This window comes from Mizuhopecten yessoensis, unplaced genomic scaffold, assembly GCF_002113885.1.
Source record: "Mizuhopecten yessoensis strain PY_sf001 unplaced genomic scaffold, ASM211388v2 scaffold8853, whole genome shotgun sequence".
NCBI lineage: Eukaryota > Metazoa > Mollusca > Bivalvia > Pectinida > Pectinidae > Mizuhopecten > Mizuhopecten yessoensis.
In genome coordinates, this window is record NW_018407755.1 from 589,004 (window position 1) to 607,780 (window position 18,777).

The following is an 18,777-nucleotide window of genomic DNA, read 5'->3' on the forward strand; positions in this document are numbered from 1 at the left end:
GTCTACTCAGCTGTAAATGAGTATGTGGTTGGGCAGTGCTAGAATTGTTGAATGCTAGCTGTTGGTGTCAAAATGGCAGCTCCGGCATTTTGCTCCCCAGGGAGTTAAGAAAAGTATTGGCTGGTTGCAAAGGCCCTATAATCACGGATAATAATTTGTGAACCTTTTTAAGAGGACCTACAAACTAGGTTGCGATAAAGTGGTATATAAGAACCTCAAATTCTTGTTAATATTATTATAGATATCTACACCAAAATAACTTGGGGGGGNGGGGGAAGTATTCCGCGACTGAAAAAAATAAATCCAAAGAAAACAAATCTGACCTCCAGATAAAAACAAAATTATATAAAAAAAATCTGCTCCTGAATCCCCCTAGCACCCCTATTATACAGTTAACAGAACTATTTTCTCTGTAAAACTGGAAACATGAAAAGGTGATGGGTACTAAAACAAAACAATTAGATATCTTCAAAATTCCAGTAAACAGCACCTCCCTCGGATCCCCTTCTCCCACCACCAGTATCACCACCAACATCCCTACCAGAGGCATCCTGTGCTTGTCTGTTTCAAAACAATATTAAAAAAGAGAACTCTCCCTATCTCCAGATAAAAAAATACAAAAGTAACACCTTCCCCCTCCCCCATCTTTCCTAAAACCTGACCAATAAAAAGAAAAGTAACACCCTGCCCTTTCCAAAACAATAAACAGTTCAAAGAGAGAACAGACCAGCCTGCCTTCCCCTCTAGACCCACCGCTGATTTAAGGGTGTATCACATTTGTACCTACAGCATATGTTGAGTAATGACTGGTGCTATGAGGAACTATTAGGGGTTAAAGGTTGCCCTGACCTTGAATGACCTTTAACCAGACAGAGTGGCATTCCAGTGTCTATGGTTGAGTTTAGCAGGCTGGTGTGTTGTTGTTCTTCTAATTGCCAAACTTCTATTTCATCGTCAATTCCTCCAGTTTCCTCCGAAGTTTAGCAGTACCAGTGTGTACACTTGTACTCCTAGAAAGCCTATTAGTCAGAATGTTAGGCAACTATGTATACTGAACAAGGTCAATGACTTGTGACCAGTTACATGTAGCTCAGAGGGTAAGACATCTGCTCATAGTCGAGAGAGTAGATCTAGACAGCTCAATAATGATCGACCATTGCCCAAAAAAATAGATGGTAAGTTCTGAAGAATAAATGATTTTTTTTTATTGAAGCAAAAAAATTAAAGGATAATGACTTTTAAGAAATGAATATTTTATTGAACTGAGGCAATGATATTAAAAACTTCTCGTTGATTCTAATCAACTTTTGTAATACAGTTTATGAAAATAAATAAATAAATATTTGATAAATAGAATGTTTTCTAAAAAGAAAAATTCACATTTTTCCCTCTGACAGTTTTTACATGTAATGTAGTTTGTTAGTTTATCATGTCCTTTTACATCAACTACTCTTAATATCATGTTTGTATTATATCATGTCATGTGATTTCACATAAACTTCTCTTAATATCATATTCTGTTGCTAGTACCCAACACATCCCCTGTATGCTTGAAGCTATGATAAGAATGGCAACTTTTCTTGTAAAGAAGTTTGAGTAACCTATATCACATCTTGGTTTGGTCTGGGATGGAGTACACCTGCTGTAACCCACTACATGATGTCCTAAGAGGTGACTAATGTGGGGTCCCCTGCTGATTAAGGAGTTTTGCCCTGTGCCTTCTGTTAACCTTTTCACCCCTAAAGTTACATTTGAACCTTACAAAATCAAAGACAGAACAAGTCCAGTTTAAACATTTAGGGGTGAATGAGTTAAAACAGTTGGGGTCTCTATCTTTCCTTTACTCACCCTTTTCTACTCTTCCTTTCCTGTGGTGTCTCCTGACCCTTCTCCATTTGACCTTGGCCATTGCAAGGATATCAAACCCCATACAAACAAATTGGTTTTAAACAATCAACCAAACCAATGTTAGAAAATGTCCTAAACAAATTTAGGTTCTGTTCTGTATGATCAAATGGAATATTTTTTTAAATCTGATTTCTTGAATTAAGTTTTAGATATAAATACAATTCAATTTTATATATATTAAAAGTTAACAATTTTTACTGGAAAGACAGGTTTCTGTTAATATCACACTTCTTTTTATATCACATTTTCTTCTGACAAATCGCACTTGATTTTAACAGAAATACCCCACTGTAATCCTATAGAAATGAAACGGTAACCAGCACTTTAGTTATTTACAACGAGTCGTTACAGAGTCGGACGTAATGTATTAGGTGTTTAATTAAAGTACCTGATAGGTGAAAACATTAAAGCCGAGAAAAACAAATAACTTATTCCAAGTATCTATGATGGAATTACTTTTCATTCAAATACTAACAGGCGTGAACATTTTACGCTCATTCATTAATTAGACATTTTAACGTTGACGTCTACATGTATAAGGTGTTAAAATATGTTCTTTAATTTTCGGGAATCTGAGGTAAAAAAGGTGAAATGTACTGTTAGAACTTAAAACATGCATTATGTATACATTGTGATCATCTCAAACATCATCCCGTGTTACGTTAACTTTGAGTTCTGTGTGAGGTGAAAACAGCCCAGCCAGTCGAACATGACCTACCACGTGTAGCTAAAGCTCGTAAAAAATGTCAACTTGATCGAAGATACAATATTTGTACCTTTTATCTTGGACTATTGTAGTCGCGTTTAATAAATGTGAAAGTTTTGTTTCATCGTCTGTCTAGACGCCGCGATAATGCATTATTTATGTGGATTGCATAACTTAGCCTTGATTGATCCTCTAATTATGATAACACAAACTGTCAGTTTCATTTCTATAACAGTACAAAGTAGGATAAAACCACAAACAAATTAACGATAGTTGTCAATAACGTTTTGAAACCCTTGCATGCATGCATGGCGATTACACAATTTTTTCTATCACATCTTTTTCCGCCGTAGCACATGTATGTAAGTATAACTGTTTTGTTTATTTCTAATCTTTGAAAATGTAAACCTCATATATGCAAGCTCTCATACCAACGAAAATTATTTAGGGTTTTCCTGTTTAAATATATCTTATCATGATTGTAACAGTAAGGATTAATCTCCTGTTGAAATAATAATGTTTTGTTATGAATTGAATATATGTGTATGATGTCATGAATGTAGACTTAACTATTAAGAAAATGTATGTGATATCAATTATACTTACATAAGAGAAGGCTGTCATTATTGAAAAGTTTATTTTCATATTTGAAATGTACAATGTTAGGAATGTGTGCATTTCCATTCAGATTTGTATAGATGTTATTGAATTTTTATGATTTTTTTGTTGAAAAATACATTTCATGAATATTCAGGCTTTCTATTGAAAAAGAAAACAAAAAATGTCTTGCATGAAGAAGTTTTTATTAAAAAATCATACCATACATTATCATGAATATAGAATTTTCTTTTGAAAATAATGGATATTCTTACAAATTTAGAATCTTGTCACGAATGTAGAATCTTTGTAGAAAATATTTTATTAATATAAAATTTCTATTAAAAAATGAATATTGTCACAAGAATTTAGAATTTTCAATGCAAAAAACGGCATGGTCATGAATGCAGAATCATAAGGAAAATTCTTATGTATTGAAAAACTGTATATTATCAAAAAGGTAGACTTGATTAAATATTGTATATTATGAGTCTCTCTTTTTCTTACCAATGCCAGTACCACAGCAAAAAGTTGTATATTATGATCCCATCTTTTATATTCTTTTAGAAGAAATAGAATAAATCAAAATATTATAGCTTCAACAAACAGTTTATTCCATCTCTTCCAGTGAATACTAAGGTAAATTATCCTTTTTTCATTTTAACATGTTATATTAGCTCTTTTATAGTTTCTGGAAAGCAGACAGACACATCTAATTAATTTAGGTAAAAAGATACATATTCAGTGCAAGTATTAATGCTGATTGTATTAAGCAAAAACATTGTTGACATTTTTAAAATGTTGTTGAAATGGAATGTGTGCATCCTTTCCTGTATTCATTGCTTTTAATAGCTTTGGCCATTGTAAAAGTAGAAGTTTATGTTTTCGATTTAGTGAAGGTGTTCAAAATCATTTATATAACCTTTAGTATTTTCACCAATAATGATGTTCATATTTGGCAAGTAGCATGCTGGGATAAAGATATATCAACTTTGAGTGATTTTTTGACCTTGACCTATTTACAAGCTCACAGGGGTCAAGTATGTCAAAAACACTACTTTCAAACATACTTTGTATGATTGATTGACCTTTACCTGCTTATATGGTCACAGGGGTCAAATATGTCAAACATACTGTTTCCAAACTTACTCTGTATGGTTGATTGACCTTGACCTANTTTTTAAGAGGACCTACAAACTAGGTTGCGATAAAGTGGTATATAAGAACCTCAAATTCTTGTTAATATTATTATAGATATCTACACCAAAATAACTTGGGGGGGNTGTATGGTTGATTGACCTTGACCTACGTACAAGCTACAGTAGGTCACATCGGTCAAGTATGCTAAAAACACTACTTTCAAACATACTTTGTATGATTGATTGACCTTGACCTGCTTATATGGTCACAGGGGTCAAGCATGTCAAAAATACTGTTTCCAAACTTACTCTGTATGGTTGATTGACCTTGACCTACGTACAAGCTACAGTAGGTCACATCGGTCAAGTATGCTAAAAACACTACTTTCAAACATACTTTGTATGATTGATTGACCTTGACCTGCTTATATGGTCACAGGGGTCAAGCATGTCAAAAATACTGTTTCCAAACTTACTCTGTATGGTTGATTGACCTTGACCTACGTACAAGCTACAGTAGGTCACATCGGTCAAGTATGCTAAAAACACTACTTTCAAACATACTTTGTATGATTGATTGACCTTGACCTGCTTATATGGTCACAGGGGTCAAGCATGTCAAAAATACTGTTTCCAAACTTACTCTGTATGGTTGATTGACCTTGACCTACGTACAAGCTACAGTAGGTCACATCGGTCAAGTATGCTAAAAACACTACTTTCAAACATACTTTGTATGATTGATTGACCTTGACCTGCTTATATGGTCACAGGGGTCAAGCATGTCAAAAATACTGTTTCCAAACTTACTCTGTATGGTTGATTGACCTTGACCTACGTACAAGCTACAGTAGGTCACATCGGTCAAGTATGCTAAAAACACTACTTTCAAACATACTTTGTATGATTGATTGACCTTGACCTGCTTATATGGTCACAGGGGTCAAGCATGTCAAAAATACTGTTTCCAAACTTACTCTGTATGGTTGATTGACCTTGACCTACGTACAAGCTACAGTAGGTCACATCGGTCAAGTATGCTAAAAACACTACTTTCAAACATACTTTGTATGATTGATTGACCTTGACCTGCTTATATGGTCACAGGGGTCAAGCATGTCAAAAATACTGTTTCCAAACTTACTCTGTATGGTTGATTGACCTTGACCTACGTACAAGCTACAGTAGGTCACATCGGTCAAGTATGCTAAAAACACTACTTTCAAACATACTTTGTATGATTGATTGACCTTGACCTGCTTATATGGTCACAGGGGTCAAGCATGTCAAAAATACTGTTTCCAAACTTACTCTGTATGGTTGATTGACCTTGACCTACGTACAAGCTACAGTAGGTCACATCGGTCAAGTATGCTAAAAACACTACTTTCAAACATACTTTGTATGATTGATTGACCTTGACCTGCTTATATGGTCACAGGGGTCAAGCATGTCAAAAATACTGTTTCCAAACTTACTCTGTATGGTTGATTGACCTTGACCTACGTACAAGCTACAGTAGGTCACATCGGTCAAGTATGCTAAAAACACTACTTTCAAACATACTTTGTATGATTGATTGACCTTGACCTGCTTATATGGTCACAGGGGTCAAGCATGTCAAAAATACTGTTTCCAAACTTACTCTGTATGGTTGATTGACCTTGACCTACGTACAAGCTACAGTAGGTCACATCGGTCAAGTATGCTAAAAACACTACTTTCAAACATACTTTGTATGATTGATTGACCTTGACCTGCTTATATGGTCACAGGGGTCAAGCATGTCAAAAATACTGTTTCCAAACTTACTCTGTATGGTTGATTGACCTTGACCTACGTACAAGCTACAGTAGGTCACATCGGTCAAGTATGCTAAAAACACTACTTTCAAACATACTTTGTATGATTGATTGACCTTGACCTGCTTATATGGTCACAGGGGTCAAGCATGTCAAAAATACTGTTTCCAAACTTACTCTGTATGGTTGATTGACCTTGACCTACGTACAAGCTACAGTAGGTCACATCGGTCAAGTATGCTAAAAACACTACTTTCAAACATACTTTGTATGATTGATTGACCTTGACCTGCTTATATGGTCACAGGGGTCAAGCATGTCAAAAATACTGTTTCCAAACTTACTCTGTATGGTTGATTGACCTTGACCTACGTACAAGCTACAGTAGGTCACATCGGTCAAGTATGCTAAAAACACTACTTTCAAACATACTTTGTATGATTGATTGACCTTGACCTGCTTATATGGTCACAGGGGTCAAGCATGTCAAAAATACTGTTTCCAAACTTACTCTGTATGGTTGATTGACCTTGACCTACGTACAAGCTACAGTAGGTCACATCGGTCAAGTATGCTAAAAACACTACTTTCAAACATACTTTGTATGATTGATTGACCTTGACCTGCTTATATGGTCACAGGGGTCAAGCATGTCAAAAATACTGTTTCCAAACTTACTCTGTATGGTTGATTGACCTTGACCTACGTACAAGCTACAGTAGGTCACATCGGTCAAGTATGCTAAAAACACTACTTTCAAACATACTTTGTATGATTGATTGACCTTGACCTGCTTATATGGTCACAGGGGTCAAGCATGTCAAAAATACTGTTTCCAAACTTACTCTGTATGGTTGATTGACCTTGACCTACGTACAAGCTACAGTAGGTCACATCGGTCAAGTATGCTAAAAACACTACTTTCAAACATACTTTGTATGATTGATTGACCTTGACCTGCTTATATGGTCACAGGGGTCAAGCATGTCAAAAATACTGTTTCCAAACTTACTCTGTATGGTTGATTGACCTTGACCTACGTACAAGCTACAGTAGGTCACATCGGTCAAGTATGCTAAAAACACTACTTTCAAACATACTTTGTATGATTGATTGACCTTGACCTGCTTATATGGTCACAGGGGTCAAGCATGTCAAAAATACTGTTTCCAAACTTACTCTGTATGGTTGATTGACCTTGACCTACGTACAAGCTACAGTAGGTCACATCGGTCAAGTATGCTAAAAACACTACTTTCAAACATACTTTGTATGATTGATTGACCTTGACCTGCTTATATGGTCACAGGGGTCAAGCATGTCAAAAATACTGTTTCCAAACTTACTCTGTATGGTTGATTGACCTTGACCTACGTACAAGCTACAGTAGGTCACATCGGTCAAGTATGCTAAAAACACTACTTTCAAACATACTTTGTATGATTGATTGACCTTGACCTGCTTATATGGTCACAGGGGTCAAGCATGTCAAAAATACTGTTTCCAAACTTACTCTGTATGGTTGATTGACCTTGACCTACGTACAAGCTACAGTAGGTCACATCGGTCAAGTATGCTAAAAACACTACTTTCAAACATACTTTGTATGATTGATTGACCTTGACCTGCTTATATGGTCACAGGGGTCAAGCATGTCAAAAATACTGTTTCCAAACTTACTCTGTATGGTTGATTGACCTTGACCTACGTACAAGCTACAGTAGGTCACATCGGTCAAGTATGCTAAAAACACTACTTTCAAACATACTTTGTATGATTGATTGACCTTGACCTGCTTATATGGTCACAGGGGTCAAGCATGTCAAAAATACTGTTTCCAAACTTACTCTGTATGGTTGATTGACCTTGACCTACGTACAAGCTACAGTAGGTCACATCGGTCAAGTATGCTAAAAACACTACTTTCAAACATACTTTGTATGATTGATTGACCTTGACCTGCTTATATGGTCACAGGGGTCAAGCATGTCAAAAATACTGTTTCCAAACTTACTCTGTATGGTTGATTGACCTTGACCTACGTACAAGCTACAGTAGGTCACATCGGTCAAGTATGCTAAAAACACTACTTTCAAACATACTTTGTATGATTGATTGACCTTGACCTGCTTATATGGTCACAGGGGTCAAGCATGTCAAAAATACTGTTTCCAAACTTACTCTGTATGGTTGATTGACCTTGACCTACGTACAAGCTACAGTAGGTCACATCGGTCAAGTATGCTAAAAACACTACTTTCAAACATACTTTGTATGATTGATTGACCTTGACCTGCTTATATGGTCACAGGGGTCAAGCATGTCAAAAATACTGTTTCCAAACTTACTCTGTATGGTTGATTGACCTTGACCTACGTACAAGCTACAGTAGGTCACATCGGTCAAGTATGCTAAAAACACTACTTTCAAACATACTTTGTATGATTGATTGACCTTGACCTGCTTATATGGTCACAGGGGTCAAGCATGTCAAAAATACTGTTTCCAAACTTACTCTGTATGGTTGATTGACCTTGACCTACGTACAAGCTACAGTAGGTCACATCGGTCAAGTATGCTAAAAACACTACTTTCAAACATACTTTGTATGATTGATTGACCTTGACCTGCTTATATGGTCACAGGGGTCAAGCATGTCAAAAATACTGTTTCCAAACTTACTCTGTATGGTTGATTGACCTTGACCTACGTACAAGCTACAGTAGGTCACATCGGTCAAGTATGCTAAAAACACTACTTTCAAACATACTTTGTATGATTGATTGACCTTGACCTGCTTATATGGTCACAGGGGTCAAGCATGTCAAAAATACTGTTTCCAAACTTACTCTGTATGGTTGATTGACCTTGACCTACGTACAAGCTACAGTAGGTCACATCGGTCAAGTATGCTAAAAACACTACTTTCAAACATACTTTGTATGATTGATTGACCTTGACCTGCTTATATGGTCACAGGGGTCAAGCATGTCAAAAATACTGTTTCCAAACTTACTCTGTATGGTTGATTGACCTTGACCTACGTACAAGCTACAGTAGGTCACATCGGTCAAGTATGCTAAAAACACTACTTTCAAACATACTTTGTATGATTGATTGACCTTGACCTGCTTATATGGTCACAGGGGTCAAGCATGTCAAAAATACTGTTTCCAAACTTACTCTGTATGGTTGATTGACCTTGACCTACGTACAAGCTACAGTAGGTCACATCGGTCAAGTATGCTAAAAACACTACTTTCAAACATACTTTGTATGATTGATTGACCTTGACCTGCTTATATGGTCACAGGGGTCAAGTATGTGAAAAACTCTTCTTCCAAACAACTATGATGTAAAGTGTGATGTTAATTCACCTATCTCATAATTATTTTTTTATTGATGACTTCATAAGCTAACCAGCCTTTGGACCTCTGATCCCAGGGCCCAGTTGTTCATACCCTGATCAGATTAACAAGATGTCCATATTATTCTGTGTCCCTTCTTCATGCAACTCTATTTGTGAATTACAATAGTTTATAGATATTCTAGATAAAGTTTTGTGTTAAGTGGTTATTAAGCTAACATGCCTGATGATTACTAGCACACTGCATCCTCTAATGTACCAATTAAAGAAATTGTGATATCAAGCAAAGTGAAGGAAATTGTGATATTAAGCAAAGTGAAGGAAATTGTGATATTAAGCAAAGTCAAGGAATTTGTGATATTAAGCAAAGTCAAGGAATTTGTGATATTAAGCAAAGTTAAGCAATTTGTGATATTAAGAAAAATTAAAGATTTCGTGATACTAAGCAAAGTTAAAAAATTTGTGATACTAAGCAAAGTTAAAGAATTTGTTAAGCAAAGTTAAGGAAATTGTGATCTTAATTTAAGTAAAATTTGACCTCAATGTGAAAAAAAAGTTTTTGTATGAAGTGTTAGGTTTAAATATTATGTACAGGTTTTTTATGCTAAAAATATCCCCCATGGCTTATTAAAGCTTAATCGGTGAAGACACAGTTGTTTGATAAAAAAAAATCACCAAGCCAATTGTAAGTGTTAATTCAATTAGAGCCTCAGAGCTGTTACAATAATACAATCACCATTGGTTTTATAGCCATGTAGTATGACACTGGCAACAGGACATGCTATTCAGACACATTTGTGTCAAATGACATGATATTAACCAAACTAAAGTACATACAGTACTGTACACTATATAGAAATTGGTTCAATGTAACATGATATTAAAGGAATTTTGACATTAAGCAAGGTGACATTAAGTGGGAATTACTGTAATGTGAAATTAAGTTGTCAACCAGTGAAAGGTGAAATTGAATCAGAAAAAATAGAGCAGATTATTAGGATATAAAAATGATACACTTAAGAATTATACACTTAAGAATTATGAGGACAGGTGTTCATTTCTGAAGTGAAAAACTGTCAGCATCTCTGTTTGCTACAATGAAAATATTGAGTTAAGGACTTGTAAAAGGGAGTCCAAAAATCTAATAAGGGTGCTGCCGTATGGAATGGTCAAAATGGACTTTAAAGATTGATGAAATCTGGTTTTAAATGCATTGATATTATAAAGACATTTTAAACATGTATGTATTTATGGCTTTGAAATATTAAATTGAATGATTGAATGACTTGTGAACAGACATGGAATGTTCAATATTTCAAAATTGAACTCAACAGACTTGTGAAATTTACGGAATGATTATGTAAAGGTTTGTGGTCTGTGTGGCCTGGCCCTCCACCACAGATGCACAGGTAAGGTTCGCAGTGCCAGGGCCTCACGCGCCAGTGGAAAGCTGTGAAAGTGCCGATGCTTATCAACCCCTAATCTTCTCCACACTCCCATCTTGTTTTTTTAAGGCAGATTTTTTTTTGCTTAGGTTTGTGGTCCACGCCATGCAGTATTATCCAACTGTTGCTGTCAGTATTTCAGCACTCCCTCCCCGGTCTGGGTCCTGATAAAGACCAAGCGCTGGTGCAATCACACAAATTACCATCACAAATTATCCCACATATCTGTAATGAAGTTGCCAAACATTTGGCGCAGACATCCATCCGATCAGGCGGACTTTTATATATTTCTGTGTGTTATTGCGGTCGTATGTGCTGACGGAATCTTGAAGAAAAATGACACTCACCTCCTTGTGTCATAGGTAATGCAAGATTTGTACGACTTCAGATAGAAATGTGTAGACACTAGATTTGTATAAGATGAAGAAAAAACAAACAGATCTGTTTTCTGGAAAGTAAAAACTCACTGATAACAGAGGTTGTTAGGTTTATACTGCCTGGTATTGTGACGGGTTCAGCAGCTAGTTCTTCCTATCAGGTATACAGGTAATGGCAAAGAGAGATCACTAATGCATCAGGTCTAATAAACACTTTCCTGTAAATTTTTATTAAATGGGCATGAATTTGCTAGACATGCTTTTCTCATATCCTAAATTTGACAAAATAGTTTTTGGCAGATTTATTTTTATATAGCACTTGAGAATATTCTGAGTTGTTGGAAATTAATGTACTAAATGACTTCATGTTACTTGCATGGCCAGAACGGCTAAGTGAGTTTATGCCATGGTGCTGCATCTTACTTGTCTGTCCGAAAATGCCAAATGAACCATTATGACTCATTACTATCAATCGCTCATAGTCCCTCATCAGTGTTCCTTACCTTTGACTTTGAACAATTTTTCTCGACATTACCACTAAATTTGGGAGACAGTATCTTAATGGTTAGTTTATGCAAAAGAAAAGTGTTAACCTCTTTTGGGGGTCAAATTTGAATGTGGAAATGCTCAAACTACCATTTCTAGAAGACCTTAAAGTCTTGAGTTATTGTATTTGATCTGTAGCTTGTTTGTATTGAGTGCTACAGGGATTGACCAAAGAAACATAGCCTTGACCAATATATAAGGTCGCAGGGGTCACATTTCTTTAATATTCAAATCACTTACCCTGAAATTAGAATTGCCTTAAGTAGTGATATATAGCCAGTAACATGCTGGTATCAAATGCTTTAAATTTTGTCGGTAAACATATAACCTTTGCCTACACTCAAGGTCACTTGGGTCAAATTTGCTATAATGCTTATTGACTTTTCATATTTGACCAGTTAGCTTGATGGCATGGAGTGCTACAAACTTTGTGAAAACAAATGACCTTGACAAATATTCATGGTTAGAGGGATAAAGTTTGTGAAAAAAACCCATTCCAAAAGCTTCTTCAGAACCAAAAAGCTTAAAATCATTTGGTGTGTTGAAATATATCACTACAAAGTTTGCAAAAAAAGATATGACCTTGATTCACATTAATGGTTACAAGTGTCAAAGGGCCGGTTTCCAAAACGGCCCCTTCTCCGATTCAAATTTCCTGTTGGTGGTGCATTGCCCATGTCGTTGTGGTCACAAATCTATTAAGTATAAAGATTTAGGTCACTTGGTTTGTTTTTTATGGCTCCTCAAAGTTGTACCTTTCAGAAGCTGTCTAAGTGTTGATAAAATGTGCATGTTATGTAAAATATTAATGAAAATCTAATCAAATGATGGTCACCGTAAAGAATACATTCATAGCATGATTGTGACAAAAAATCATGTTTCCATCGCGCCATTTGGCTGTTTTATGGAAGAAACAATCTCAAAAATGCCATTTTCGATGATAACATTTTAGACACAAAAACTGTGTTTTTTAGAGAATACACCCTTTTATGGGCGTTGGATGCAAACCAATTTTTATCCTATTAAACAGTACGTAATATGCTATTGATGAGAGGAAAAATCATCAAAATGTAAGTGGTGGAACATTTTCAAATGTTGGGTTGAATTAGCCTATGGTTGAATTGCCGATTTTCGACTTTCTTTAGATAATTAACAAAAAAACGAGAGTATTTGCTCGGTATGTTGAGAATATGTACACAGATATGAAAAAAAGTGAGAGAAACACTTTTTCATAAAAAAAATCCAAGATGGCTACTTCACAAGTCCCCGTGGTTGAAGACATTGGCTGACAAATAGACAGAACAACAAACAAAACGTGTTCCTTATGATTTTGGTTGGTTTTCGCATTTACGGGAGTGTTCATAGCTACGGGCGATTGTATAATACCTATATTTATAAGTTTGGTTAGTCACATGGTAACGGGGATCTTTCATATCGAGCCCCAAACATACTTTCGACATATGCACTCCGTTGCCGCATGGAAAACTATTTCAAGTTTTGTCGGAATTTCTTTACCTGTGGTTGTAATGGTCGAGGGTTTTCCAGCGTCCTGTAATACCCAAGGTAGTACAAGATACTGGAGATGTGCGCACACATTCCCATCGTTCTCTCTCCAACTGGGCACTGGCAGTAGTAGTCCTTTATTGGGGCCTCAACATCGGGTGAAACGGTGAACCGTATCCAAACGTTATATTTCGTTTGGCTTTTGTGTCGAGAATGTATTTGACATCGGAGAAGGTCTGGGGAGTGCTGGTAAAGCCACACCTCATAGTCTCCGTCATCACTTAAATGTTCGGCGATGTAACCAGGAGCCAGAGATATCTGATACGTTCCACACGTAATGGTTCTCAAGTAATCAAGATCGAGACGGGGAAACAGTACGGAAGATGCATCCATCTTGACAAACTCGGACCTTGCCCGTCTAGATAGATCCGGATCTGTCTTGACTCTCTGAGCTAAACCATTCGGTGTTGTCAAACGGTCCTTCATACGTTCAGCCATTAGCCTATCTTTGGCATCTCTCTCTGGAGATCTCTGGTAGATCGGTCCTCTAATACCATTCAGACAGGCTGTGACGGTTCGAAGCAAAGCCTCGATGACATTGATAAAGCTGTTAGACACCAATTGCGTTCGGAAGAACGTCCAGTGTTTCAGACGACCATGATAGGATTCCACAATCCACCTCGATTTGGTGATAGTTCTGTCAAGATTTGCTTGGACGTCAGAATGTTGACTTTGACCGGGTTTCAGGTATGACGGCATGCTAGCATTGAGGCCAGAGGCTTCGAGAACTGGTAGGACATCTCTAAAACCTCGGTCAACGACAACGTTGTCGTCTGGTTGTAGCCAAGTAACTAGCTTGTCCATGACTTTTTTTGTAATTGTAGCATCATTTTCGCTGCCAGTGAATGGTCCTACTGTGTCCAGAATGTAGCCATCTGGTAAGGCGATGCTCATGAATTTGAGATAGTTTCTCTTCTTCTGGCCACAGTAGGACATTCTCTGGAGCTTGTGGTCGGAGCTTTTCTGGATATAAATATAGGTGCCATCTAATATGGCAGTGGCTTTATCTCCAAAAAATGCTTCTGAAAAGACAGTATTGTGCCCGAGCAACTGTTCTCTTGTCAAGTGATCCGGACCTAGAAATTGTGGGACTATCGATGTGTCTAATGCCTGTACTATGGAGTGGAAAGTTTTGGACACACTTGACTTGGAAATTCCAAAAAGAGAAGAACACTGACTCCAGGAAATGTCGGTTTTCAGTTTTACCCAGAACAGTAATAGAGCATCGTGTGTAGTCTTGGTATATATACCAGATGAAAGATATGGGGAACAGTGCGAGTGGATTTCGAGGAACTGATCTTTGGACCAACCTGTCCAGGCCATGCATGCCGAGTCATCAAGAGAAGAAAAGCTTATTGTAAACGCAGACTGGTTCTGTGAAAGGACGTGCGACACCTCTAGGAGGTCATTAATGATTTCGGACGATTTTGATGGTAACTGAGATTCCAAGGAACCTCTACCATCAAGGACAACCTCTGTAGACGGATCTAAGTCGTTACCAATAAGGTGAATGGAGCAGACGCGGGATGAGGTGGGACACCACAGTTTGTGTGAATAGATCAGGTGATGTCTTGCACGTTTTGGTAAGACTGATGATTTTGTTCCATTTCTTGCAAAGGTAACAAGACAGAGACAGCATTTTTTGTGTGAAGATGATCCATTCAAAAGATCATGAAGGGTCAGCAACGGCAGGATATGGGACGGGGAGTCGTCTTCTTCCTCTATTTCCTGGTTCTGCTCGGGTTCAGGTTCAGGCTGATTTTTGTTCCGAAGATACTTCATGTAGCACTTCTGGCAAATAAGTGCTTGTTCCTTTGCTGACATCAATCCTTGTTGCACCAGCGTATCTAGGAGCCATTTATATTGTGGACTATTTACATTGCGTGCACTTCTGTTCTTATTGCCACTACGTTTCTTGAAGTATACTTGACACCCTTCTCCAACACATTTACCCTCCATCTTGAAACAATAACGATTGGTTTATGAAGCGTCGATAAAGTAACAAAATAGCAAGCCACCGATGATTGCTGTAAACAGCTAATACTTAGTAGTTTGGTACAATTATGCGAAAATGTGTGATAAATAACGAACAACTAATTACACAAAATAACAAGACAATATAATAAATCACATTCAATACCTCCAAGAAGCGCAGAATTGATTGATTACTTAGAACAAAATAAAGTATTTCATATGGATAATCTATCTATTCGATGTGGCGTGGTCGGCAGGCACAAAGAAAGTGAGACAAGTCAGGGTCCCAACCCTGACAGAGCCACAACGCTTTGGAGATGGGACAATAAAACAAGGAAAGTGAGACAAGAATAGCTAGCGTCGAGTCAATGATTCCGTAAACGTATAGACAAAGACAAGAAGATACGGATAAATGTACAAGGCCACACGATCAGAAAATTCAGAAGAGGACAACTTGAGATAGAACAGTATTCATGTATCAGGGTGTCCTCAGTGTAAATCTTTATATCGATACTGTTTATTTAGTCGTTACACATCATAAAACTGTCATGAAAATATCCGCTCTGATATTCAATATAAAAGTTTGTATATAATAAGCTATATAATAGGGTTTCAGACAAGGTTGTTACTCATTTCCCCTTTTCTTTCAATTTACAACCACATTCAGGCGGCGATATGAGAACGTTCCACCACATGGAATTAGCTGATTTTTGGTACACATATGAAACAAGTAAAGCTCTATCCGATTTTCTGATGGAAATTTGCATCCAAAACTATATAACGGGAGAAAATTGCAATTTTATGGCATTTTTCTTCATAATTGTGTCTCTGCAAGTGCATTTTCATCCGAGAATTTTTTTTTTTATGTTTTATGAATAAACACGATGTTTTGGAAATATTTATCAAAAGAAATTTATACTATGTTGCGAATTACAATTTCGAGATAACCTTCTTTTATTTACGAACTTATGTCTTTGATGCTGAAATTGACAACTTTATAAAAATACATTTTCACTGAAATTATGAAATCTGGGTGTCGGAAAGGTGTAAAATTATTCTTCGGAAAAGAAAAAAACAGTAGTTGAGCTAGATAAGAAACTATACGGGGGCAGGCTCCTATGGAGAATTAACATTACTGGAAACAGGCCCTTTGTTAAAACACTCGGACCACTTGTTCAGATGAACCAAAAGGACATACTGTTTTAGTATGGAGAAAAGATTTGCCGTGGAAGAGTTTTGTTTCTTAATTCTGCCATATTCACAGGTTGTGAAGTGTTACATAACAGTTGGTGCAATATATTTGTTGTTTGCGAGAGTCTATGGGCCCCTCATCTCGATTCATAGACCTAAACACATCTATGACGAGGTAGTAAATTAAAAGTAACCAAATATATTTGTCAGTGTGATTGCCATTTTGCCCATTTTAAACAACCAATTATACTTATGCTTTTAGTGTAACTGAATTGACTGTTATTTTATTAACAACTCGTACATATTTTACACTATAATGTGCATACACCTACCTGTCATTTGTCTGTTGAAGATGACAGAGTACATATGGTACTAGTCATTGAAACGTCACACATAAGTGTTTCACTGGTTGTGCTATATGAACCTTTACACAATTTGTTCGAAACAACCTGAAGAAAATGCCTTGGAATATATTCTTATCAACAGTAAAATAACCCAGTAAAAAGACTCTAGACAACAGAAAAGTATAAACACTACCAGGTAACACCGCACCGTTATAACTAGATTTGCATTTGATATTTAATGTAATTTCTGTCTATAAAATGTCTGTGACAAAGTCACTGGGGAAGCCACATCTGTGCTTGTCAGGCAGGCCATCGCCATACATTCTAAACTTTGTCTCCAGTGAAGAAACATTGGGATAGGGCTATAGTAAATCTGAACAGAATGGCTCTACCGAGGCGACAGTGCAACTGTACAGAAACTTCAACTACCTTGTCTGAATCAAACGTTTAGGTACTTGACAGTTGGTCACGAAACCTTCAATAAGTTCAGTTTATATTCACACCATAGTATGGTAACATTGAGTTAGTTTGTAACACCTGAGAATATGTAATTGTTTGTGGTCATGGGTCAATTCATGGTTAAAGGGCTAAAGGTCACAGGCAAAGAAGGATAGAAGTGAGATGTGGGGGCATATCTATGCGACCCTCTGCTCACTCTCACTTTGTATATATGTTATGTAATTATATTTTTTTGCATGGGAGGACACAAAGCTATAGGGCCTGTAGATATGTAAGTAGGGAGTAATGATGCTTATTTTTCTGTAATACCACTAAAAGGACTATAATAACTCTTTATTTCTAATATCTGTTTTTCTTTTCTTTTGACAGCCCCGATTGCTATGCCAGCATCAATATGAATGAGAGGCACCAGAGAGAAGATTTCAGCAGCCTCTGGGCATCTGTACAGGTAAGAGGTCACACCTGTGTATGAACAGGTAAAAAACACCTGTGATAGCAAACTAGCTGTGATAGTAATAGGTAGTAAAATTAAAAAATTAAAAGCTCTGTCTTATTCCAAATGTTAAATTGAATGTTTTGATGTTTTTCATTTCCAAGAAAATATTTCATTTTTCAGGATACAATTTTTATTTTTCAGGATACTAATGATGTGTATTTCATGGTATACCTATGTAATGGACAATTCAATTGTTATCAGTAGTTCAGATCATATAACTGAAAATAGATTCATTCTAGGATTAAGAAGTATCTTCATCAGATAAAAATGTTGATAAAACTCACATTTTCTGGTTTAGTGACTAGAAAAACAAAATTAATCAATTTCAACTTACTTTCATTTTACAATAAAAAAATGTACATGAAGAATATGACATAGTTATCATCGTGGATATATGAAGGTGGTGACTATACATAATTATGTTGAAATATTAAAAATGACCTGTTGATTATTTTAGTGACTGTGACTTTACACACATAAAGTACAGAAACAAAACCTTGCACTGTGTCTTCGTATAAAAAGGGATGATAAAATAAAATTTAAAAAAAATCTTGTCAATTTTGGGACGGAATACTTTACATTTTAGACTTATAGAATAAGGGGACTCAAACATGCATAACATCTCTGTGAAATGGCAAAAGGTTTCATACAAAGTCAATAATTAATACAGAAAAACTATTAAGCCAATGATGTTTTCTCTCACTGTTTTCATGAGTATATCAGTATATCATAACATTACAATGAATTCATACTATACTACTAAAGATCACATCAGTTACAAATGATGCTTTGAAATGTTATCTTAAAATTCTGTAATCCATGTAGTATTTTTTTTTCTTCCCCCCCCCCCCCCCCCCCTTTCC

General features: G+C 36.4%; 1 protein-coding gene across 2 annotated transcripts in view; it reads left to right on the forward strand.

Moving 5' to 3' along the window:
- Window positions 1–18,777, forward strand: part of LOC110456814 (zinc finger protein 362-like) — a 271,358-nt gene that overhangs the window by 80,140 nt on the left and 172,441 nt on the right. For both annotated transcript variants that reach the window (XM_021507778.1, XM_021507780.1), the window contains exon 3: window positions 17,788–17,866. In XM_021507778.1, the coding sequence (XP_021363453.1) occupies window positions 17,788–17,866 (79 nt within the window). The remainder of the gene's footprint in view (window positions 1–17,787; window positions 17,867–18,777) is intronic.